This window comes from Pangasianodon hypophthalmus, chromosome 17 (assembly GCF_027358585.1).
Source record: "Pangasianodon hypophthalmus isolate fPanHyp1 chromosome 17, fPanHyp1.pri, whole genome shotgun sequence".
Taxonomy (NCBI): domain Eukaryota; kingdom Metazoa; phylum Chordata; class Actinopteri; order Siluriformes; family Pangasiidae; genus Pangasianodon; species Pangasianodon hypophthalmus.
The window spans coordinates 20,024,506-20,050,062 of NC_069726.1; the positions used below are offsets into that span (position 1 = coordinate 20,024,506).

Genomic DNA, 25,557 nt, shown 5'->3' on the forward strand with positions numbered 1-25,557 from the left:
CTCATTCCTAAACACGGAAGTGTGGAACACAGAAGTGTGGTCTGTTAAACTAAATATGTAAAAGTGATCATATGGAAACAAGATAACATAGCCTTTATGTTCCCTTTTCAGGAAAACCATGGTGATCCTATTGGACTGCATGCTTATTTCTGTCTCAGGAGGAAAGCTGCTATTCAGTAGGCACTTAAACACTTTTCCCGCACGATTGGGAATTTATACTTCAGAGAACTTGGCGGTAAATCGGTTGTTACCAAAAGCTCTAAAGGCACTTTCGCTTGTTGTGGCTTTCATCAGTTAATTTACTGAGAACGTAAGGGGAGGTCATTGATTTCGGACTCGGCCCGGCACTGTGAGATTTTATGGAGTATACAGTATGGCCACTATGTTAAGGAAATCAATAAAACACAGCACAAACACACACACACACACACTTCTCACATGACTACACAGATCTTCTGAGTCTCATGCTGACTGTCTATGAAAATAATCTACAGTACTTTAGTGTTATGACTTAACACTTGTGACAGTTGCTCAGAATTGTAGCGAATCAATTCAGTAACACACAAAGTTTAGCCTTAAGGGCTAGAAATCCATCCAGAGTGTATTGATCCCTGCGCGGCGAGTGGGAATTAATTTGGTTGCAAACTCTATTCCGTGTTCTCCATCGGGAAATGTTTATCACTGCCACAGCAGTGTTTAACCCACACATGCACAATTACATTGCACACATGCTGTTATGGATCTGTTTCGCTCCCTAATTAGCTTTCCTGCGGAAGATACACAAGCTGTGTGGGTATGAATTAAATGGCCAAGGATTAAGTGGGAAGATGTCCACTTTGGAATGAAAAAGAAATGATAGTCTAAATTAGGGCAACTCAAGCCACACATTTAAGCACCAAATGTATTCAAAAAATGGCATTTGCACATGAGCGGTTTTGAATTCTCAAATCTGATTGGTCAGAAGGCGTTGATTAATGTTCTATAACAGCAGCTCTGGCAGTAGTTCCAGCTGTAGTTCAGACTTACCCAGGGATGTGTACGGTGGAGGCTCCACTTACACAGATTAAAAACGTGAAAGGAGTCTCCAGTGTCAGTGCTTTGTAAGAAAGAGGTAAAGCGTCCTTTAGTTTTTCCACCACAGTAAAGTCTTCATGACAGAGGACCTTCCGGTTTCTCTGTAACATGACAAGTGGCATTTTTTTTTGTCTTGTTAACTTCAAAAGAGAGGAAAAAAGAAAACCTTGTGAGGAAACGACTGTTTATAGTCATTATAACTAGCATTGGAAATTAGATGTAATAGCCTATAAGACGAATAAAACACTTCAGGCAAACACACGACATGAACTATTTAAAAAAATTTTAATTGTGTAAAATAGTGTAATTGTTAATATGGTGACGTTTTCGGTGAGGAGACGTTTATTTAACATTTTTGGAAGATGTTAGCGGTTTCTCGGTAACATGACAAGCTACGTTTTTACATGAAACATTAAAATGTAGCTATGAACAGTGCTGCATCACAGTCCCTGGTTCGATCCCGAGCTTGGGTTGCTGTTTGATTGGAGTTTCACATGTTCGATAGTCATTTTATCTTCGAGAGATCACAATATGATAAAGACTATCAAATTATAGCTGTGTCTGAAACCGCTCCCTATCTCCTATATAGTGCACTATATCGGGTGTCGGCCATTTTGTAGTCTGTCCGAAATATAGTGAACAACTTCATTCCCTCTATTCGTTCACTCGTTTGTACCCACAATGCAGTCTGATTTCGAGTGGACATCCGATGTACACTCACCAACACACTATTTCCCATATTCCAACGCGAGACGGCGATAGAGCGCAAAAGAAAATTAAATATGGCGGACGGCAACTGCGGAGACAGCAACTTTTACGACTGTAAGTGTAACTTTTTATTAATTAAAATATATCTGTATCAAGATATTTAGAAGCAAAATGATACAGACTGATTGATTGGCACAGTAATTATTTTCAGCCACTTAATAGTTTGCACTGTAACTTTTAAATCCTTAACCGTACACATCAAATGATAATTTGGTGGATTGTTCACATATATTAATTAACACATATATGTACAGTATAACCAATTGTATTAGAAAATAATTTGTTGATGACTTTTTAATTGATTTAATTAAAAGTAAGTAGCTGTTACTGTTTGAGTTTCACATGTTTGATAGTCATTACTTTATCTTTGAGACATCATAATATGATAATGACTATCAAATTATCATTCATTATTCTCAGTGTATTACCCATAATGCTCTTGATTCACTTGGGTATATAATGAAACATGAAATTAGTAAAATTAGTGAAGTAATCTGTAAATGTCAGGTGTGTTTAGTGTTCCTGTGCCCTTGCAGTCTTTAGCTGAGTGTTTATTCATGTAGTTATTAATCTATTAGTTAGATATTATGTAAGATCACTAAGTAGGGCACGAGGGCAGTTGCTATGGTCGCCTTGACAACAGATTTCTGACCTCTTAAAACCACGCCCCCTGAAATCAACGGTATTTCAAATCCTCGAGTCTTAGAAATGTGTTTTTTAAATCCTTATGCTATGTATTTTGTAATATATTATTTTTCTTTAAATAATCTTTTTTAATTATTATTATTATTTCCCCTCACAGCAACCTCAGTTTTGTGTTTGAAAAGTTCTCCATTAGCGAGTAGTGTCGCGCGGATGCAGGAAAAACGCGCGCGCGTAGTTTTGTTCACCGCGCGCGGTCTGACGTGGAGCAGCAGTATGGAAAGCCAAAGGGTCCATAACCGCTTCAAAACCCCAAACAAGCGATTATATTGTCTTTAGTGGGAACGAATCATTAACTAATACATATCATTAACTGTGTTTCCATCCTTATGTTTTATACAAACAAAGAAGTTTCATGGAAATGGTCAATACTGACTACTATTATTATTATTATTATTATTATTATTTTAAAACTCGTAGGTCCCTGGAGGACTAGTGGTTAGGCCACAGTGCTCTCGCCACTGTGGCCCGGGTTCGAGTCCCGGCCAGGGAGCTGACCCCAGCCACTGGGGTTACATGCAACAGTGTGTTCTCAGTCCCAGTTCCAAACCTGGATAAAACTGGGGAGAGTTGCATCAGGAAGGGCATCTGGCGTAAAAACTGTGCCAAATCAAATACGCTTCCCAGTGATCCACTGTGGCAGCCGAAAGAGGAACAACAACATTATTTTTTTAAATGTAAGATTACTAAAGGTCAATAATTTGTTGTCTAGTCTATAAAAAATAGATTTTAGATAAAAACTTACTAATGAGATCACTGGATAAACAATTTAATAATACTTGTCATATATATTTAAGGTATACAGAATGTAATTCATGCATCGCCAATGAACAGTGAATATTTCCAGTGAATAATGTAAATCTGAACCCAGCCCTGAGAGCTAAAAAGGGTTAATATTAATATTATAGGTTTTCTAGGATGACTTGTCGGAACACTTTGTTTTACAGCAAGGGTATTCATTTAAAGTGTTCATAAAACACATTCATAAAATTCCTTCGTCAGTTGCTTGTTAAGCAACTAACATGACTGATTGATGACGAGAGTTGGCCAGGAAACCGACCCCAGCCACCGACCCCAGACGAGTGCCGGTCCCAATCCCGGGTAAAACTGGGGAAGGTTGCATCAGGACGTGCATCCAGCATAAAAACTGTGCCAAATCAAATGGACTGCGCTGTACACTGAAAAAAAAGATCATTGAATTTAATTCAAACACGTTCATTGTTTCCACTTGATTTAATTTCCTTACATTAACATGATTTATTTTTGGACATCCAACATGATTTGTTCATGTTTTTTCAAAGCCCTGAATAAAACTAAAACCTCACACTCTCACCTTAACTGAGGAACAAACCCAGTTTGCTGAAATTCATACAACAGCCACATTACCTCTGCACTATTCCACTGCACATGTCAGTTATGTTAATTTAACCCTATAGTTATAGTTTCTGTTAGTGACACCATCCTTGCGAGATTTCATAATGTAATTGGTTTACGTTAATACTATGTGAATTGATCACGTTCACTCTACGCAATTCAATTTACTAATTAGAAATTTGTTTAAATTAAGTTTAATATAAGCAATAAAATCATGTTTTATATGAACTATACATAATACTGTACGTTCTTTTAAATCTGATCATTTTTCCAGTATATGCGCATGGTAGACTGTGATGGCCTGGCGTCACATCCAGGGTGTATTCCCAGTATTCCCAGGATTCCAGACTCCACACACCACCTATCACCACTCTGACCAGGACAAAGTGCTTACTCAAGACGAGTGAGGCTACTTCCACATTAATCTGGGGAAATTTGAAAACGCATCTTTTTCTCTATGTTCGGCCTTCCGTCCACACTTAAATTCAAATCGAATTCAAATTCAAATTTTACTTGTCACATGCATAAACATACACAGTACGACTTGCAGTGAAATGCTTTGTACAACTGTTCCAAAATAAAACAAGAAAATATAGAAAAATATTAAATATAAAGAAAAATATACACATAAAAATATATATATGTAAAGAAAAATATAAAGAAAAATATTAAATATAAGAAAAATATATAAATAAAAAAATTATGAAGAGATTTTTAAAAAAGTGTATAAGAATATATATATATATATATGGATATATATGTGCCGTTTGTGCAAAGAGACTGGACTGACAACACACACACACACACACTCATACTCAACTGAACACCATCTCATCCTCTTTGCAATTGTTGCACAATTCTGTATTTACTACCAACATCTTGTTTTGTTGCCACTGTATTTATAAAATATTGTACATAATTTCTTGTATACGCTCTACCTTGCTGCTGCCCCAATAACTGCTATGTCCAGATATGGTATAAGCTCATCTGTCAAATACTGTCATAGTATGTTATGTTTACATTCACAGCAATGTATTATATTGTTATTCTTTTGCACTACTGTTACATCTGACACTGTCCTACTGTCCCTTACTGTGCCTATTGTCTTGTTTTGGTAGTTATTGTACTGTCTTGCTGTTTGCACACGTTTGCACATGTACTTTATGTAGAAATTGTAGTCTCTTGTAGTTCTATGTTGTTTTTTTGTAGCACCATGGTCCTGGAGGAACGTTGTTTCATTTCACTGCGTACTAACTAGCTCTATATGGTTGAAATGACAATAAAGCCACTTGGTTTGACTTGAGAGTATGTTTGTCTGGCGAAAACAGAGCTTTTCGAAAACGTTCTCCCAAATGGATACATTTGAAAATGCCGTTTCCGTGTTGTAGTGTGGACTAGGAAAACTGAGATATTAAACTCAACTCAACTTTTATTTATAAAGCACTTTCAAAACCATTAAAATGGACCAAAGTGCTGTCCATAGATAATAAAATACTAAAATTCATGAAAACATAGAATAACAAGAAGACATAACATCATGAAAAACATACAGCCAATCCTTCACAATTCTCCGACCTAATCAAATGCCGAAAGCTTGATAAAATAAATAGGTCTTCAAGTCCTTTTTAAAAATGTCCATGCTTGACGAGGATTTTATAGATAACAGTAACACATTCCAGAGTGCAGGAGCCGCAACAGAAAAAGCACGGTCTCCACTACGCCTCAGCCGAGACCGTGGGACAGTTAGGAGCATAGTTTGAGAGGAACGTAAATGACGTTGAGACTGGTAAGAGATTAACATGTCCTTTATATACTCAGGAGCCTGATTGTGCAATGCTTTATAGACAAACATTAACACCTTGTATTGTATCCTGTATTTTACAGGTAACCAATGAAGAGATATCAATACAGGCGTTATATGAGCTCGTTTTCTGGTGTTTGTCAGAATTCTTGCAGCAGCATTTTGGACATACTGAGGACGAGCAACCAGGGATTCACTTATGCCTATATAAAGAGCATTACAATAATCCAACTGTGTGGAAATAAAGGCATGCAAAACAGTCTCCAAGTCCTTGTTTGAAAGGATAGATTTCAGTCTAGTCAATTTTCATAACTGAAAAAAAGATGTTTTCACAACGCTGTTAACTTGACGATCAAAGCGGATTTCAGAATCAAAAATTACTCCAAGATTCTTCACATAACTATTATTGGACAACAGTCCATAACTTTCAATCAGGTCATTTCCAGGTAGTTTGTTCCCAAACATAATAAACTCAGTCTTATCCTCATTAAAAAACAATTACATATTTTTAGTCATGTGATGCAGTCATGTAACCAATCAACTCGAAACAAACAAGATGGGGGACAATGCCGCATCTATTCAAAGAGACTGAAATGAAATAAACGCCTGCCAAATAAACGCAGGCCAAAGCGTCTTACGTTTTTACACATGCACAGTATTGGGATGTTAGGGTTTTCAGACATTCACTGTGGACGAGCATGTCTTATCTCTCTGATGTATCCACTCCTTAGTCACACCTTAGACACACCTCGTTCACACCGTGAGAACTATATTTGCAAATGAACATAGTACAAAACACATCAACAAATTATAAAGTACATAGTCTGAAAGCAAATAAAATACAAAATGGCACTTAGCACTAGTATGAACACTTTCATTCACATTCTACAAGTAAAACAAATACCTTGTTGGATGCTTGTCATGAAAAGAGGTCCTTGAGTCTTTAAGAGTCTTCCGAAAGTCCATACTGACTGTCTGTCTGGTTTCAGGCAATTCAATAATTCAATAATAACTCAACAACCTTAAATGCAATATAATAGAGGCTCGTGAGGTGTCTGCTCATCGGCAGTCCATCGGGAACAACAGTTGTTTGTGGCTAGTTTGTCATTTCCACAAAACTCAGTGATGCGTTCTCACGCTTTATCATAATTTAACTGTAACAAATGAATTTACTATACATTGAATCACATCAGATTTAAATTTTAAACTTACATGACATAGATTATTTGTAAGGTATAATCCACAGCTAGGTGTGCATTATTTTAATATATGTGCATGATATTAATACACATGAAGCGGAGTGTGGTTGCCTCTGCGGAGTGCATTAAACTCGTGTAATACACACCAAGCCATGGATTATCCCACTTATACCACGTCATTTGCCAGCATTGACAAGTTAAAGCTGTCACTGATGTTTGCAGTGCAAAATTTGAATGAAAGGATAAAAATAATGGTAAATTTTCATTAGTTATTTTATATACAGGTCATTAGAACTAGAATACTTCCCACTCTAAATCATACACAGAGATAAAGTAGTGCGATAAGTCTGCATTTATTTATTGAATTATAATGATAATGAATGAATTATAATGAATAGTTATTAGAGAGAGAGAGATTGTGCATGTGTGAATTACCTGCGTCTGTGTTAAACCGCGTCTCTACTGATAACGAAGCTGTGAGTTTAACTCCTCTATGCGACTGTAACTGTATGTTACTATGGTTAGAAGTATTTCTAGGCCGCACATTAATTTGACTGGAACGACGTGTGCAGTCAACCGTCTGAACACACACCTTCCAGCCAATCAGAATCGAGCATTCAGCATTCAGACAGACCATGGTAGAAATGTATGTACTACCTGAAATTATGGAATCAATCATGAATCAATTAAAAACTGTGCAACATAAACATAGGACATTTATGCAAGTGCACTTACATCCGGGTTAATCTGGATGTAGCCTGAATGAACGGATTGAATTGAACACGTTTTTGAGGAGTTTGTGGAACATTTGGCTTTCCATAGTGCAAAAAAAAAAAAAAAACACAGACTCCGGCACGCGCCACTTCGGTTCAAGCGCAAAAAGAGCAAAACCGAGAGAGAGAGAGAGAGAGAGAGAGAGCACAACAGAACAGAAATTACACTCGGTATTATCCTGCCTGGAAGAACAGTCTTATATTGCAGTATTTATTGCATGAATTCATCAAACTAATTTACACACTAAGCTTTTACTTCTTCTTATTATTATTACTACTATTGTTATTATTGTTATTATTGTTATTATTACTATTATTATTGTGGCTGCTCAGTGAGTACAGATGCGCAGTGATGAGGAAATAGTCTGAATTAGTCTCAGAAGTTGTGACGTGACGTTCTGGGAATAAAATTAAAAAAAAAATGGCACAAGGAAAAGTTTAACCGGGAAAAGCCGAGCTTTGTGTCCGCATGGACGGGAAAACATCCGCGGATCTTCACGCAAGGATGCCGTGCTGGACTCGGTGATCTCCTCCCGCAGACATCTCCACAACTCTCTCTGCTTCTGCTGCTTCTTCTGCTTCTGCTTCTTCTGCTTCTTTTAAATCCCAGTCTTTTTCCCCTGGATGACAAGTGGAGCTACAGGCATTTGGATGTGAAAGAATTCAATAAAAGGCGATTAGAGATGGAAATGAATCATTTCTTTTAAAAAAAAAAAACAAAAAAAAAAAAACGGGATCACAGCATCTTCAGCCGGATTTATCATGATTTTATTAAATATTTTGACACTCCTGTTTTTAGCGGGTAAGTCAAAGAAAATGACATGGGATCTGTTTAGACAGGAAGTTACAGCAAATAACGCCGGAAATATTACTTTTTTACATTTTTAACATTCATGTTAGTGATAAATGATGACAATGTGGTTCGTCACTTAATATATATATATATGTATATATATATATATATATATATATATATATATATATATATATATGTGTGTGTGTGTGTGTGTGTGTGTGTATAATGTGTGTATATATATTCAGATGTTCAGATTAGACACTACACTTAAATTATTAATTATTATTAAATTATAAAAACTATTAAACCTACTCCTATGTTTCAAATTTATTATTGAATTCAAAGAAATATCATATTTTGATTTACTTTATTTACTATTTTTATCCGTCACATTGGTGCTTGGTTTACTTTCATCCAGATTTTTATTAGTTATGCTATCTGTTTAGCTAATTTCATCAGTCATTGGTTGTTTGTTTGTTTGATTTTTTTTTTTTTTACTCAAACTGTGTTTCAAAAATTTCAGTCGAATATCAAACCACAGAGATGAAATTTGACATGATGTAGCCTCAAACGCTTTTCTCAAACGCTTTTTGTAACTTATTAGCAAAACTACAGTAGCTACATTTGCCTTTATACAGAAATTAGCAGGTCTTCAGGAGCTAGTATTTGTCATTATGCTAATTAGCCTGAAGGACATCATGTCAACCTTATTCAGAAGGGAAAAAATTCTGGTTACAGAGCTCAGTAAATAATTAAATAAGAATCAGTATGTTTAATGTTGAAACACTGAAATTAAATCATATAAATATATTATTTAGGGAAGTTAACCAAGCACTGGTGTGCTAACATTAATTAACACTCAGCAACAACCAGTAATCAATCACCACAACGAATATTAGCCATTAGCTGTGTTGATGTTTTTTGTCATAAGTCTCATCTTTTAGCTACCATGACTTTTATATAATGATCTCAAAAGAAAACACCTAAAACGGTTTTAATGAGTAACTTAAAATTTTGGCTATTTTGACCACTGCAAAGAAGTAGCTTACATGCAAAGTTAAGATTAGCTGTTATGCTAATTGATAACTAGCCTAAAGGACACTCATGATCATCAGCATATAACAATCATTGTTGAGGGAGGGTTATATTTTTAATCTTTTAGATATTTAAAATACTTAATTTAAATTTAGAGAAGTTCCAGTATCTTGCTAATAGGAGCTAGTCTGCTAATGTTAATTTACATTTTGCAAATTAAAAAAAACAAATATTAGTCACAAAGATCTAACTAATATCAGCTAGTTACATTTGACAATGTGTTGACAATGTCATTCCAAACCAATAACACATTTCAATATGCTGTTGTTTTAAGTGTGTTCTTAAAATGTAACTTTATATAGCTTTATACAAATTTGAATATATATTCAGTTGCTGACTGTAGTCAGTCATGTGTTATCTGGCTTAACAATGTCCCCCAAAAAGTATTCCTAATTATTAAACTAGCATGTGTTGTTGTTGAGAATTAATTTACACATCATGCCAACTTTTGTGTGCTATCTAGGATTTAGCGAAATATTGCTCTAAACAGAAAATACTGTAAAAATTTTTAATGCTCAACATAAAATTGGTGACCAAAACCATTCAGAAAACGAAGTCAGTGTAGCTAGCATGCAGTTGATAGCTAATATAGCTAAATTATCATAGCCTGGCAGCAAAACACAAAACCTTTTGCAGGGAAAATAACTGTTACAGAGCTTTAAGTAAACTAAGATTTATAAAACAAAAGAAAATATTAATATGGATTCAAATATTATTCAAGTGCCAGTTATTATTTAGTAAGTGCCAGTATCTGGTCTGTAATAGGAGTTGTTGTGCTAATGTAAGTTAGGCAAATCACCAATCGGCATTTATTATCTACTGTACTCTTGCTTCATTTTCTGTTGTAAATATCATGTTTCAAGAATTCTCTTTAGTTACGTGGTCATCTAATAACTTACATTAACACCAGTGTCTGGTTAGCAGGCTAATAAGAACTGCTAGGCTAGTGTTAATTTACAGGCTGCAAATTGTCAATGGTTGATATTAGCGTATTTTAGCTGGGGTTATTGTCAGTCATGTTTTTGCTAGCCATCATTTTTTTTTTTTATTTAACTTTGTAGTTGTTGTGTTTTACATGTGTTAATCAGTAATTAGATATCTTGCTAAACCAAACCATAACCATTATTTAAACACACGTTCGATTAACTGATAAATATTTATTGGGAATTTGCTTTGTTGCCAGGGTATATGTGCTAAATATAGTACATTTTAGTGTCTTTATTGGATTACTTGAAATAATGACTTTAATTTTTTTTTTTAAATACTCAAACATGGTGTTTACTCGGGAAATCAAATTATCTAGTAACTAGTGAAATCACAAAATTATCAGAGTTTTAATGTGAATGTAGACACAGTCCCTGTTGGAATAGGCCAGTGGTGGCTCAGTGGTTATGGTGTTGGATTGTGGATCGAAAGGCTCTTGGGCCATTGAGCAAGACCCTTAACCCGTCACCTGCTCAGTTGTAAGTCGCTTTGAATAAAAGCATCAGCCAAATGAGTAAAATATAAAATGTTTAGACAGTGGTAGCTGAATGGTTAACTGATCACAATGTCAAGAGTTCAAATCCCAACATTGCCAAGCTGCCGTTTGAGCAAGACCTTTCAACTGCTCAGTTGTATCTTGTCTCAGTTGTAAGATGCTTTGGATAAATGTGTCAGCCAAATGAGGTAAATGTAAATTGAATCTGGGTAATTCCACCATTACTCAGTTCTTCCCCATACACAACAAAATCCCTAGTGTTCAGTTAACTCTTCAATATTAGCATTGAATAAACATCTCCAGTGTGGAATAGACTCTGACGATGCTGAATAGACACCTACAGAAAACCCTGTTATTTCAGCACAGGGATTTAGCCGGGTAGAGAAATGCCCACAGTGCTGAAAAGATGAGCAAATTACAGTCACAATCCCAGGACACACTTCAAATCTACTTCTGCACAAATTGCAGTCATTAACAAAATGTGAAACTGGCTATATTTCATTTTTCAATTAGTTTATATAGCGCTTTTAACAACAGTCATTGTCACAAAGCAGCTTCACAGAAATCCGTCTCCAGACTGCTAATGAGTGAGACGAGGAAACACACCCTGAGAACTCAAGAAAAAAAAAAAAAGTTTAGGGGAACCGAGACTTAGAAAGACGAAGGCATGCAGAGATATACCATCAGTGATGTAATGAGTTAATTTGCCTGAACAGAGCTAACGGAAATATTCATTCTCATTCAGTATTCGAACTGTTTTCTCCAATAATCCAAGAAAAAAATATATAAAAGAATATTTAAAATTTTCTATCCTTAAAAGTAAAATAACGTTTTGATACATGAAATGTCTGGAACACCAGGCACTTTTTGCACTTGGCTGTTACAGTGTAATGTATGTAGAGGAAGAGGAGGAGCCAAGGGTGGCTGGTATAGACGAGCTAAAAGGGTAAGCCTCCCTGACCTGAGTGAGAAGGCTGCTACACCACAAATGCATATTAAGAGGGAAAAATGGGGCTCCATTTCTTCATTTCCATTTAGTGTTTGATTCAAAATGTTCCTGCATTACAACCTCAGTCAAGGACAGAGAGTATTGTGTTAGGATATAATGCATAACAACTGGTTTGAGCTAATAAGAACACACTGTTTTAAATGGAAGAGGAGAATGATTGGATGTCTCATCTCTCTCCTATCAGATGAGGTGGTTGCTTTGGAGAATGGCGAATGGACGGCCCCCATGGACTGTTTACGGGCGAGCGAGATGTGTAACCAGAACGCGCAGTGCAGCTCACGTTTCCGTATCATGCGCCAGTGCCTGGTGGGCCGAGACCGCAGCGCCATGCTGGAGAATAAGGAGTGCCAGGTGGCGCTAGAGGTCCTGCAGGACAGCCCGCTGCACCACTGCCACTGCAAGAGGGGCATGAAGAAGGAGCTGCAGTGCCTGCAGAGCTACTGGACCATCCACATGAGCCTCAACGAAGGTAAGCGTCTACGTTTCTGGCATTTGCAAACACAGATTATACTGAAGTGTCCACAGTAGGAATATCAGGAATATCATGGTATATCTATACATTATACCGTGATATTCCTGATATTCCTCTTGTGGACACTTCAGTATAATCTGTGTTTGATTTACAAAGCCAGTATTCTTCCGCAAAGATTATGCTGTTGTTTACTTCCAAGGTCCCTTATTTTGGACAAGGTTGAGGGAACAATCGCACAAGTCCTCACTATTGTCACACAATTCTCCCGTTGCATCTCGGTTCCCATGGTGACAAGCACCACCTGCTCATGTTTTGCAACATTTAATTTCAGGCACAACAGGGTATAAGTGGACAAACTAATCCAGAACTAATCCAAAACAGGTGCACACAATCAGGTAATATGCCAATGACAAGACAAGGGGCGGAGACAGGACCAAAACAAAAACAAATGCACACATGAGCACAAGCCGCTTGCCGTCATGGGAACCATGCCAGGAAGGAAGAATCCATGACCGCTATAGGTAATCTCATTATTGTTCTCAGCAGATCGCATAAAAGTTTTGACAAACATGGTAGACCAAAATATTGCTTCCACTGTGGAAAAGTATTTTTACAAAACTAAATCTGTTGTTTGTCTCCATGACATGCAACGCCACAGCTATGTAAGCAGCTCATGCAGCTAGTGACTTGTGAGGTAGTCTGTCTAAATTAATTAGCAAATAGTAGTCTGGTTGTGTTCTAATATCTGCTATTAGTTTAGGATCCATCATCAGGTTAACTGATACCCTAGTGAGCAATAGTGAAAAAACAAATATGCAGTGAGTTAAGCAATGTATAATGGCATGAATGGTGTCCTAAATGCGATGCCAGCCCAAGTGCTGCCCAAGAAGACGGCTTCGGGAGTGGAGTGCAACATTGAAAGCTATTTTTGAGTACAGTATCATGAGGTTGGGTGATTATCATGATATAAAAGCGGAGTATTGGAACATGCCTAGTCAGGATTCTACATTCACAGGGACACTGCTTTATCTGTAAAGTTATTTAGCTTTTTCTGCTGAAGTAGGCTCATGACTCTGAGAATCTGTTTAAAAGGTAACTCACGCTGTGTAATGTGTTCTATATTAGACTTGTGGAAGCAAACAGACAGCTGAAAGAACTTCCACTAACAGCACTGCAGTGAGTCAGGAATTCTTTGTAAGTACTTTGGACATTTAGAGAGCTGTTGAGTTATTTAGAGGCTGTAAAAAGAGTGTGTAGCCACTCCACTGTCACACATTTACTGTGAGATCCAGAATGGAACAGTTTACTCTTTTAATACTGTAGTGTTTAAGATGTTTTTATTTTTTGTAGTGTATTATAGTACAATGTCCAGAGCTGCTAGGGCAGCGCAAACATAACTGTAGAAGAGTAAGTTTTAATCCCTGAACTGCCACATACCTGCTGTTGGGCTCTCGAGTAATATTTATAGTAGACTGATTACTATGATAGAAACATGCTCACTGACAAAGCTAACTCAGCTAAAGTTAACAACAAGAAGTGATCAAAGACATCCAGATGATCCATATAACCTTCACTTTTGAAGCACTTTTACCACCCCGAAGTTGATGAATTTCCTATAACAGCACACCCCGAAGTGTTTTATTCCTCTTTTACCATAGCAATTTTCCAGCTCTAACAATTTTTTATTAAAGAATGACAGGTCATACTTTTTTATCCATTTACAGACATTTAATGGTGTGGAATTTATGCAAAACAAGTTAAGTCATTACATTATAACAGCTATAAACATCAGCTTCTTTTCTCTCTCTTGAGTTTCATAAGACGAAAACAGCAGTGTATATTGTCACAGAGAAACTGCAAAGCCCACCCTTCTAAAGACTTTTCCGTGTCGAACTGTTACAAAGTGCTGACACTGGAGACTACTTCCATGAATAAATATTTCCTCACAGAAAATCAGCTGTCAGAGCTGCTGTTATAATAAAAATAATCAGCACCTTCTGACCAATCGTAATCAAGAATTCACCAGCGCTGTAACAAAGTTCAGTTAAAAGGTACAATCATCCACCATTACAATTTTGTCACAGTGAATTATGAATGTCTTTCAGTTTGCATTTGTGACCAGCTACACCAAGTAATGCAAAGATTTGGAATTCTGAATGCTGGTTTATATAAGCCCTAAAAAAGCGCTAGTCAGTAACGAAAATGACAGATTCAAGTGTGTAAAAAAGAACTGCCAGTACAGTGCAATACAAACAGGTATGCTGGATTTATCTGAAAAAGAAGGTCTTTAGACGTTTATGGAAGGAGTGAAGATAATGAGCCATTGAGACAGGATACGTCTGTTTAGATGCTTTATCGACCGTTCAGACATTGAGGAGCAAGGACACTGAAGCAGCAAGATCTCAACTTACAAGCATGCTCAGATCTCAGTGCTGTGTTGTTGAAAACTAGAGGTGATGTGTGGTTCCATACAAAAGTGCACAGATAATGTGATACAGAAAGCTGTGAATATGTGATCTGTATTTGATTTCAGTAGAGTGATTTCAACAGGAAGGTCACATGACAGAACTTGGAGATGGAGATTACTGGATATGAAGGAAGACTAGATAGTTATCTACAGTGAGGTTTTCTGTTGGGAAAGAAATATGCAAATTGGCTGTAAAGATGCAGTGCATACAGAGAAAGGGACCAAATGAAAACAAGACATGAAGTGCATTGTGTATGTGTCTGAAAAAGACAGAAAGAGGAGAGGCCATGGGAGAAGATTGACCCTGCGTTCACATGGCAGAGATATTGTTACTTAGTTTTGGCCAAAGTGCATTACTTTCACTACGAGTAAGCAAATTCTCGAACAACTGGATAGTGGGCCTCATGGGGGAGAGAAAGTTTGCACAGGTCTGTCTTAAAGTTTCTTCAATTGTCCCTCTGAGGAAACAGTTAAAGATTCTATTCAGAGAGTCAACAACAAGAAAAATTTCTTTAGGAAGCCGACAACCATTAAATCTCTATGTGCGCTTTTTCCTGTGCAGATTAGGGATGTAACAGAATACAAATGATTTACATTATTCAGAATGAACAAAAACTGTTCCTGCCAGAAAGGTTCACAAGGCATCTGGTTGAGACAAGATATATGTATCGGGAATGGGATCCTGCAGGACGCAGCAAAATTGTTAGAGTTGGGGTTTATTTTTTTCATGCTCATACTGGCACGAGAGCAAAAAAAAAAAAAAAAAAAACCTCCTGGATTTACGACACTCCCACTTCAGGTTTAAATCTGAGTACAGATAAGGATATGGATATTTGGAGTACTTAACAGATAGAGATACAGATACAGAGAGTGTCACTGCACTATACCCCTTATGCAGAGTGATGTGTATTTTGGAGCAAATTCACACACTTTTATTCAGAGCAGCGATTCGTATGCTGAGACTGAATCTGGACAGTGGAATGTCCATGAGAAGGCAAGAAAAAACAACAATGCATATTGTGAAACACCGCTTGTAAAACACTCAGAGCATTTGGAGTGCAGCTGAATTATTTGGAGTGTGTACACTGAGTGTGTTTGATTATGCAGCACAGGAAAATGAAGATGTTCCTCCTTCCATTTGCACATCTTTTTATTGTGGAGCGCTTTGACTCTTGGGATTGTGTTAGCGTCTTTTCCTCACGGTGATGGTGAATCGCTATAGGAGTTTAGGCATTAAGATCAGCGTGAATTATAAATTATAAACCCATCTGCTTCAGCAGCGCCGCTGCAAATGAGTCGTATTGACACAAGTAATCAGTGAGTTACACTCGCAGCACTGCCATTTCAACATCGTCAAGTGGCAGGCCTACTAAGGTAAAAGGCACACACACACTGACACACAGACACACACACACAGACATACAGAGCTCCCTTTCATCATAGCATGTGTGTATACAGATAAGGCTGTAGGGATAGGCACAACTCTAATACTCCAAGTGACCCAATGATGAAACCTGATTACCCAATAACTGTGTGAATAAAACTGTATTGCTTTTGTTTGCTGATCTTGCAACCTCATTGAATTAATTTAAACATCATGTTTTGGGCAGAAACCAGGATCTGATTGGTTACAGCGGTGTTATGGACAGAAACTGTTGTGGTTGGTTACAATGACATTTGGGGCAGAAACTGACCTGACTGGTGACATTTTGGGCAGAAACTGTGATCTGATTGGTGACATTTCGGCAGAAACTGTGATCTGATTGGTGACATTTTGGGCAAAAACTGTGATCTGATTGGTTACTGCCATTTTCGCAGAAACTCTGATATGATTGGCTACAGTGCCATTTTCACAGAAACTCTGATCTGATTGGCTACAGTGCCATTTTGGCAGAAACGCTGATCTTATTCGTGACATTTTGGCAGAAACTCTGATCTGATTGGCTACAGTGCCATTTTGGGCAGAAGCTGTGATCTGATTGGTGACATTTTAGGCAGAAACTGTGGTCTTGTTGGTTACAGTGGCACTTTTCACAGAAACTGTGATCTGATTGGTTACAGTGGTATTTTCACAGAAACTGTGATCTGATTGGTAGTGTTTTGGGCAAAAACTGTGATCTGATTGGTTACAGTGGCATTTTGGCAGAAACTGTGATCTGATTGGTAACAGTGACATTTTGGGACTATAACTGTGATCTGATTGTCTGAAGTTGCATTGGGAAGAAACTGTGGTCTGATTGGTTACCGAGGCATTTTGGTTGGAAACTGTGATCTGATTGGTTACTGTGGAAGTTGAGGTGGGACCTTGTTCTCTGCAGGGACTCTAAAGACAACTGTTAAGAACATAGCTAATAGCTGGAAAATTATGGTGGTATCCTTGGGTATATCTGTTGTGAGATCTGGAATTTAAACACACTTTTGTAGTCAAACCCAGCTGTCAAAATGACCAGCATGCACATCTGTAATTCTGACACATACCTAATGTGTGCACATGCATGTTTGTATGAGAAAGCCTGGAGCTGGTTTATGTTTATTTGATGCTATGAAGTGAGTGTCATTAGGAGAAGCCCAGTGGGATGTTCACTCAAAGGTCTTTCATGTACACTCTAATAACCTCCTGCTTATTTCAGCAGCATCTGGCTTTCTCTGTGTCTCTGGGCACACAATGGCTTCTGTGCTATTGCTTTTTTTTTCAATCCACCAAACGGTTGGACTCCTATTTTGGGCTACAACAGCATCAGCACAGGCCATCATTAAGATGTTTTCCCAGCGACTCTTTTGTTCTCAATTCCACTATTCTGTCGAGCCGAAAAGCAAGAGGCTTGTGAAAAATACAGGGCACTCTCAAGTGGACCGAACAGCGATGATTACAGCACCACAGAACTCAATCAAATCGACCAAGAGAACACAAAACACACAATCTGAAACTTTAGGAGGCTCGTGCGCAGACACGCTGGTGTGGATACGCTCAAAGCATGGTTATCTTCAAGCCATTCTGTCTGACTGAAGGCATGCTGGGGATTTCTGCTGCTAAAGAAATGCACAAATTGACCGAAAAGGTGCAATGGACAAATGGGGGAAAATGAAAAAGAAATGAAGTGTTTGTCTGAAAAAGACAGACAGAGAAGAGGCCAGGAGAAAAGATAGACCCAGCATTCACATGGAAGGGATTTTTTTACTTCACGTTGTCCAAATCATGCTACCTTGGCTACCAGTAGGTCCATTTCTAGTTATAAGCAGTAAAAGCAGAATTTCTGCTCTCGTAGTTTATATACAGAACCCTGCAACAATATTTCCTTAATATTGAAATATTTGCAAGCTAAGAACTCTCCAAAGAAGAATGAACAACCTATTCTAAGAGTGCAGTGTCGGGCTTCACATGTGGTGTTTTCTGCGCAGATAGACGTGTGTCATATGTTAGCAACATTCAGTAAATCGGTTTGTGTGAACGAATATTCACAAGCAAATTACCCCACACCTTTATTATCAGGCAACTCAGCAGTGATGTGTAGGTTGGCGATCACACAGTGATTTATGTTAACTAACTTAACTGTTATAGGTTGTATGCTGTTATATGCACTAATCAAACTCACCCAAACCCTGATAGTTCCAAAATATCTCTATGTCTTCATACATATGGCGGCCTGGGAAAACCCTTCACATGGAGGAATTTGGACATTTTCAATTCAATTTGTATATCTATTTTAACATTGCCACAAAGCAGCTTTACAGAAATATATAAATTCAGGATATAAATTTTAAGCTTATAAATTTATTCCTAATGAGCACGCCAGAGGCAACTGTGGCAAGGAAGCAGTCCCTGAGACAATTTGAGGAAGAAACCTTGAGAGGAACGAGGACTCAAAAGGGAACCCATCATCATCTGAGTGACAACGAATAGTGCAACTATAAGTAATTCCCTTCTATAACAGTGTACTACATGGTCAAAAAGTGCAATTGTATAACCAGGAAATTCATTACAGTTTTCGTATGAAGTCTATTTTGTTGAAGTTATCAACTGTTGATGGAGTGCAAAATTGTTCGTGGCAAATTGCAGTCCTAAAGCTATTATAGCTATTCATCGTAGCAAAACTGTTTGTATCAATTGCAGTCCAAAGCCATCTTCATGATTTCTAAGTGGTACCATTCACAGTAATCTCATGTATCTTTAGACTGTCCGTGTGGGGCTATCCTCAGGAGCAGCGAGTGGTTTCCAAGTGATGAGAACTCCAACCAGAAGTAGGGCATTAGGATGGATCAGGCAGATCTGGAGAGCAGAAGGGGTCAGGATCCCTGGTATCTCAGGAGTAGCATGTGTAGCTCAACAAAAAGAGAAGGGGGGGGGGTGGAGAGAGAAACACAGATTAGTAGGTATGCTTAATGGCAAACATCCCAGTTCATCATAACACTCTATGCCCTTGAACTCTCTAGATCTGCTCCTTTACCTAAGAAAAAGTTTCGAGGTACCAACAAATAGCCTGCACCTTTTGATCAAATTGGGAGCTGATGCAGTGTGGATAAGATGGGGTGTGTTGTCATATCTTCTGGTTCTAGTAAGGACTCCTGCGGCTGCATTCTGGGCTAACTGGAGCTTGTTTACGCATCTACTGGAACACCTTCTAGCTGCCTGTGGTCCTTGTACAAGTAATTCTGTCTTGTCAGAATTAAGTAGGAGGAAGGTACTAAGCATCCAGTGTCTAATGTCCTTTACAAATTCCTCAACTTTGTTATTTCTATTATATGTAGTTCTGAAAACTACAGACATTCCTGAACTGAACTATACTTTATGGCCAAAAGTATGTGGACAGCTGACCATCACAGCCATATGTGGTTCTTCCCCAAAGCTTTGCCACAAAGTTGGAAGCACGCAATTGTATAAAATGACTTTGTATGCTGTAGCATTACAATTTCCCTTCACTAGAACTACGAGTCTCTAGCCTGTTCCAGCATTACAATGCCTCTTTGCACAAAGCGAGCTCCATGAGTATCCTGCACAGAGCCCTGACCTCAACCCCACTGAACACCTTTGGGCTGAACTGGAACACCGACTGCACTCCAGGTCTCCTCATCCAACATCACCTCACTAATGCTCTTTTGGCTGAATGATCACAAATGCACACAGCTACATTCCAAAATCTAGTTGGAAGCCTTCCCAGAAGAGTGGAGGTTATTATAACAGTAAAGGGGACTAAATCTGGAATGCGATGTACAATAAGCACATATGAATGTAATGATCAGGTGTCCACAAACTTTTGGACATATAGTATCCATTCTGTATGCATCTCAACCCGAAGTAAAGTTCTTTTTACCCACAAAAGTGAAGAATTTTGCATGTAAAGATTTAATTCTGACTGTAGTGTAGGAGCATCATGGACATTTTAACAGCCAATATCTGATTACAAACTGAATTGATTAGGCTTATGTCTGTTTTAGTATGCAATGTAGCTATCCAGCAACTTGATCAATATCTGACATTCACTGTGTGAAGGAATCACACTTAGCTAGCAAGGTTTTCGGCAGAGTTTGTTAGACTGGCTCCATACACGGCATGCTCTTTGCAGGAAGATAGCCAAGATTAAAAAGCAAATAACATTTCTGTTATTTTGGTGAAATATATTGATGGTTGCTTAAAGTTAACGCAGTTATAAGCAGAAAAAAAAAAAACAATTTTGGATAAAAAATGTTTTTGACATTTCTTTGTCAGAATTCAGTCACTGTGACTTTAACAGTGACTGTGATCTGATGGCTTTTCCCAGACTGCCACAACAAATATATGTGACACAATAAAATGCATAATAATTTTAACCTTCATATTGATATGACGTCTGGTAGGAGATCATTTCACAGTTCGACAGTTGGGAAAATTATGCATCCCGAGTCCTATTATCCGTTACTCTTCGTTTCTCAATTGCATTAAGTTACATAAACTCAGCTCACCTTTATCGTATCACCTAGCCCCGCCCATTTCACATCATCTGAAGTGGTTCTGCCCCACCTCTTTGTTGCTGTAAATTGCTCAATTCTCCTGACCACATCACGTTGCTGCAAGTATGAGCGCTGAGTCTGAGGAGAAGAAGGAAGAAAGAGACTGGAATATGAAAAAAAATGGATGAGTGAAAAAAAGAGAGTGAAAGTATTAGAGGAAATGGACTGAAAGAGATTGAGGGAGATTAAATGGCATGGGAAAAGACCAAGACTGAGCCAGAGAAAAAAAATGATTATATTTGACAGAATGAAAGAAAAGGATTGAGAGAGAGAGAAAGAAAAGAGAGGAGAAACACAGAGAAAGATTAGAGAGGACGATGAGCAATAGAATAGGGAAGAAAGAGAAATGATAATGATAGAGTGTGAGAGAGAGAGAGAGAGAGATTTTAAAACACAAGACAAAAAGAGAGTCGAATGAGGAATTGGCAGAGATAAACATGTTCTCAATGGTCTCCATTTAAGGAGCTGAAATGAAGATCTGTTTTCATTTTATATGATCAGAAATTAAAGTCACCAATATTTTAGTTACAGAACTTCACCGATGTGATTTTTTTCAAACAAACCTCAGAAAGAGCAGTATACATAAAAAAACAGTACATGAAAATGTTTGTCACTCTTTATACTCTTTATAAAGGCATTCTTTATATTTTATATAAAGAAAAATAAATGTTCTGATCTTGCAGCTTTACAAAAAAAAAAAAATCATCAAAACACCTGTATCACATTTTTTACACTTCAGGAAAACCTGATTGCACAAGTATGCAAATCGCTAATGCCCCTATCCCTGTAGGCCCCGCCCCTTCAGCCAGGAAACTGGTCCACATTTGCATACTGGAATTTGATTGGATGTTATATTTAATGCAATTTTGATGCAATAATACTTTAATGTTACATGTCTAACAGTATTTCAGATTTTCTACTGAGATGTTCATCTTCCTGTAAGGAATGAAACCCTTGGGGATGTGCTGTTATAGGAAAATAATCAACGACAGGGTGGTGTATTGTGACCCAATGACAGCATATCCAAAAGTGTTATATTCTTTTTATACCACAGCCATTTACTAGTGATTACAGTTTGTTACTTATTAAAGAAAGACTTGTCATACTTTTTATCCATTTATAGTTATGTTTAATGTTGTGGAATGTCTGGGAAACAAGTCTGCTCCTGTTGCAAGTTTCATGTTCATGGTTTTCCTGTAGAACGTTTAAACAGGCATTATTGGTGATTTTCACTGATGCTTGTAAGTCTCTGGACCTTAAATATCAGCTAATTTTATTAAATTATGTACAGTATCAATCAAGTCATAGTTCCGGTGATGGCCCGTAGTCATCTATCCTGTCTTTCAGCTATGCCCTTTCTATTTCTCCTCTTTTCCTGCTGCTCTCCTCATCTCTCTGCCTCCTTTTTTATCACCCTCATTTTTCATTCCATCTTTGCTCCATTTTTGTCTTACTCCAACTCCATCTCCCTTTCTCCCCTCTCTCATCAGTTTCTTTTTCCTTTGCTCATTTCTCTCATCTTCTCCTCTTCTTCCTCGTTTCTACCCTCTCTCTCATAGTCTTTCAGTACTATGTCCCTCTCTCTCTCTCTCTCTCTCTCTCTCTCTCTCTGTCTCTCTCTGTCTCTCTCCGCTTCAAAGTTCTGTCAGTACCGGCAATATCTCAGTGTGATCCCTGACACACACAGAGGCATGCTGGGAGAGAAATCACCTACAGAGGCTCTGAGTTTAGAAACCCAGGGCTGGACAAGTTTCTCTGTTCACACCCGACTGGGTAAATCCCTCCATCAAAAAGAAACAGGAAAGAGAGGATGACAGAGAAAAAGAAACTGAGCTGGAGAAGAGTAGAAACACTCTGAGAGTGTAAACTGTCTCTGTAAGGAAAGTAGAGTCCAGAGACAGCAGGAAGCTGGAGGGGAGACAGAGGGAAAGAGAAAAAACTATGACAGAGGAATAGGGAGAAAGACAAGTCTAGAGAGGACATAAGAGAGAGAGTAGAGGATGAGGAACAAGTATCAAAGAAAGAAATGGGACATGAGAAACAAAAGACAAAAAGGTTGGAGGAAAATAGAAGAGAGAGACCTGTAAGATTCTCCCTCAGTTGGCTGCATTTTGGGCAACATTAGCAATTTTTTTAGATATTGAAGCATGAATAATTCTTCTTTCGCATATGGTCACATACAGTTCAAATGACTCAAATGTTTATTTGACTTCACATGTGCTGTTTCATTGAAATGCACCGTTATGTTTTTCATGTCATCACATATTACTCACATAATCATATAGGAAAAAATCAGGGTTTCATGCAATTATCCAATCAGCCAATCATGTCATGCATGAACTCATAAAGATACAGGTCACGAGCTTCAGGTAATGTTCACATCAAACATTAGAATATGGAAAAAAAAAAAAAAAAAGTGGTCACTGTGACTTTGGTTGTTGGTGCCAGAGGGGCAGGTTTGAGTATTTCAGAAACTGCTGATCTCCTGGGAGTTTCAATCACAACAGTTTCTGAGAGTTTATACAGAATGGTGTGAAAAAACACACACACACACACACAGAAAAAAACCTCCACTGAGTGGCAGTTCTGTGGGTGGAAACACCTTACTGATGAGAGAGGTCAGAGGAGAATGGGCAAACTGGTTCAAGCTGATAGGAAGGCTATGGTAACTCTAATAACAAGTCTTTACAACCATGGTGAGCAGAAAAGCATCTCGAATGCATAACACATCGAAGCTTGAGGTTGTTGGTTACAATAGCAGAAGATCACACTGGGCTCCATTCCTGTCAGCCAAGAACAGGAACCTGAGGACACCTGAAGCTGAAGACCAGGCGATGCTGTTACACACACACACACACACACACACACACACACACACACACACAGATTTATACATTTCTACACCTGAGGAAGTTTCGGTGTCTGGTTCCATATGTGTTGGAAGCATATAACGCTAAGTACCATGCTGCTAAGGCTTCACAAACGGAAAGACTTTTAATTCACCACAATTAAATCAAGACGTCATAGCAACACTTGTCAGCAGTGAACAGAGAAAGACTTTAGCGTTAGCCTTCACCCTCAACAGGTTGTTAGCGATGACACGCAGCTAGCAGAGATGTGTATTACTGTACCACTGCTGATATTTTTTCACACTGTCTGTCTAACTGTAACACAGTTTAAGGGTAATTTAGCCTCTGTGCTCTCGTTATGTTTTCACCTCTGACACCAATTAGCCATCATGCTAACATTGTGAGAAGTGTGATAACATGTACATTTTGGAGCGCTTTAACATTGTGGCTATATTTATTGTTCTGAATTTTAATTTATCCCTGATGTCCACTAATGCACTGAAAAGCACTGATTCTTCTTTGCTTATGGTCATTTCTTTGCATTAATGAGAGGATCACAGGATACAGTGTTTATCCGGGGGAGTATGGGCTTAAAGGCAAACAATTTAATGCATGTTTATCTGACTGCAGCAGCCTGGAAGAGTTTCGTTCTGTCAGAGTGAACTTTTTTTGCCCGTATAGTTTCCTATATGTGCGTGGGCGAGCACTGAGGGCAATTATGTAATTACTGAGATACACGGCACAGCCTGCAAGCCTCGCACGTTCCTATGCAAATCCTTATTTTCAGCCGTCCATGTTAATTAGGGGATTATATGGCACCTAAGAGACACTTTTATATGTAAAAAGTGTTTCAGGACACAGGAAGGTCTGCTTTTGAGATATTATTCTGTAGAGAGACGGCCCTACCCCTCACAAAGTTTTAATTTAATAAGCACGTAGGTTTGGGACAGAAGTCATTAACTACAGTTGCATTACAAAACACACAAAACCACACGGACATCCCGACTAAAGATTCGTTTTGCTTCAATGCCTCGAAGCAGCATGCAGGAGAAGTGAGCTAAATAACCGAGTTTATTATAAACTCTGTTGTGACTCACTGCTTCTCTGTTTGTACAATGTTATTTTATTTATTTATTTATTTTTTGTTCTTAATACCACACGAGTGTTGAGCATCACTAATTGCATACTCCAAATATAGTTCATTAGAAACAGTGTTGTGATTTCACTACACACCGTTAGTTCTATAAAATGATAAATATGCCATACATTAAGAAAAAGCAATTAAATTTACACATTTTTTAAGTTTTTACCCTATAGTCGGGAGACAGCGATCTGTAGCCAGGAGCCAAGGGAGCAAAACTGGCCGTGTTCTCTGGATGAGATGGATGGCATTCTGTGTCTGCGCCTTTGAGCTCATGTATGCAGAAGAGGGCAGATAGCACGTTCCGCCGAGTGTGTTACACAGCATGAGCAGCAGTTTGAAAAATATGCGGTGTTAGCCTTCATCCTCCCTGGTAGGTAGCTGTTGTATGATAGGATAGAGCTGTCTAGTGGACGGGAATTGAAGCTTACAACTTGCTGATAGACTTACTGATCTGCTTTCTGACACTGTACGACATTGTTATCAATATAAATGACTGGAAGCCATCTTGAAGCAGAAACATACTTTTTCAGCACATAGTAAGTTCCAGTATCAGACTCAGGTATAATGTG

General features: G+C 38.0%; 1 protein-coding gene across 1 annotated transcript in view; it reads left to right on the forward strand.

The window, feature by feature from the left end:
* The first annotated feature begins 7,796 nt into the window (after positions 1-7,796).
* Positions 7,797-25,557, forward strand: part of gfra2b (GDNF family receptor alpha 2b) — an 89,709-nt gene continuing 71,948 nt past the window's right edge. The window contains exons 1-2 of the mRNA XM_026942865.3: positions 7,797-8,493; positions 12,256-12,540. Of these exons, the coding sequence (XP_026798666.3) occupies positions 8,454-8,493; positions 12,256-12,540 (325 nt within the window). The 5' untranslated portion in view covers positions 7,797-8,453. The remainder of the gene's footprint in view (positions 8,494-12,255; positions 12,541-25,557) is intronic.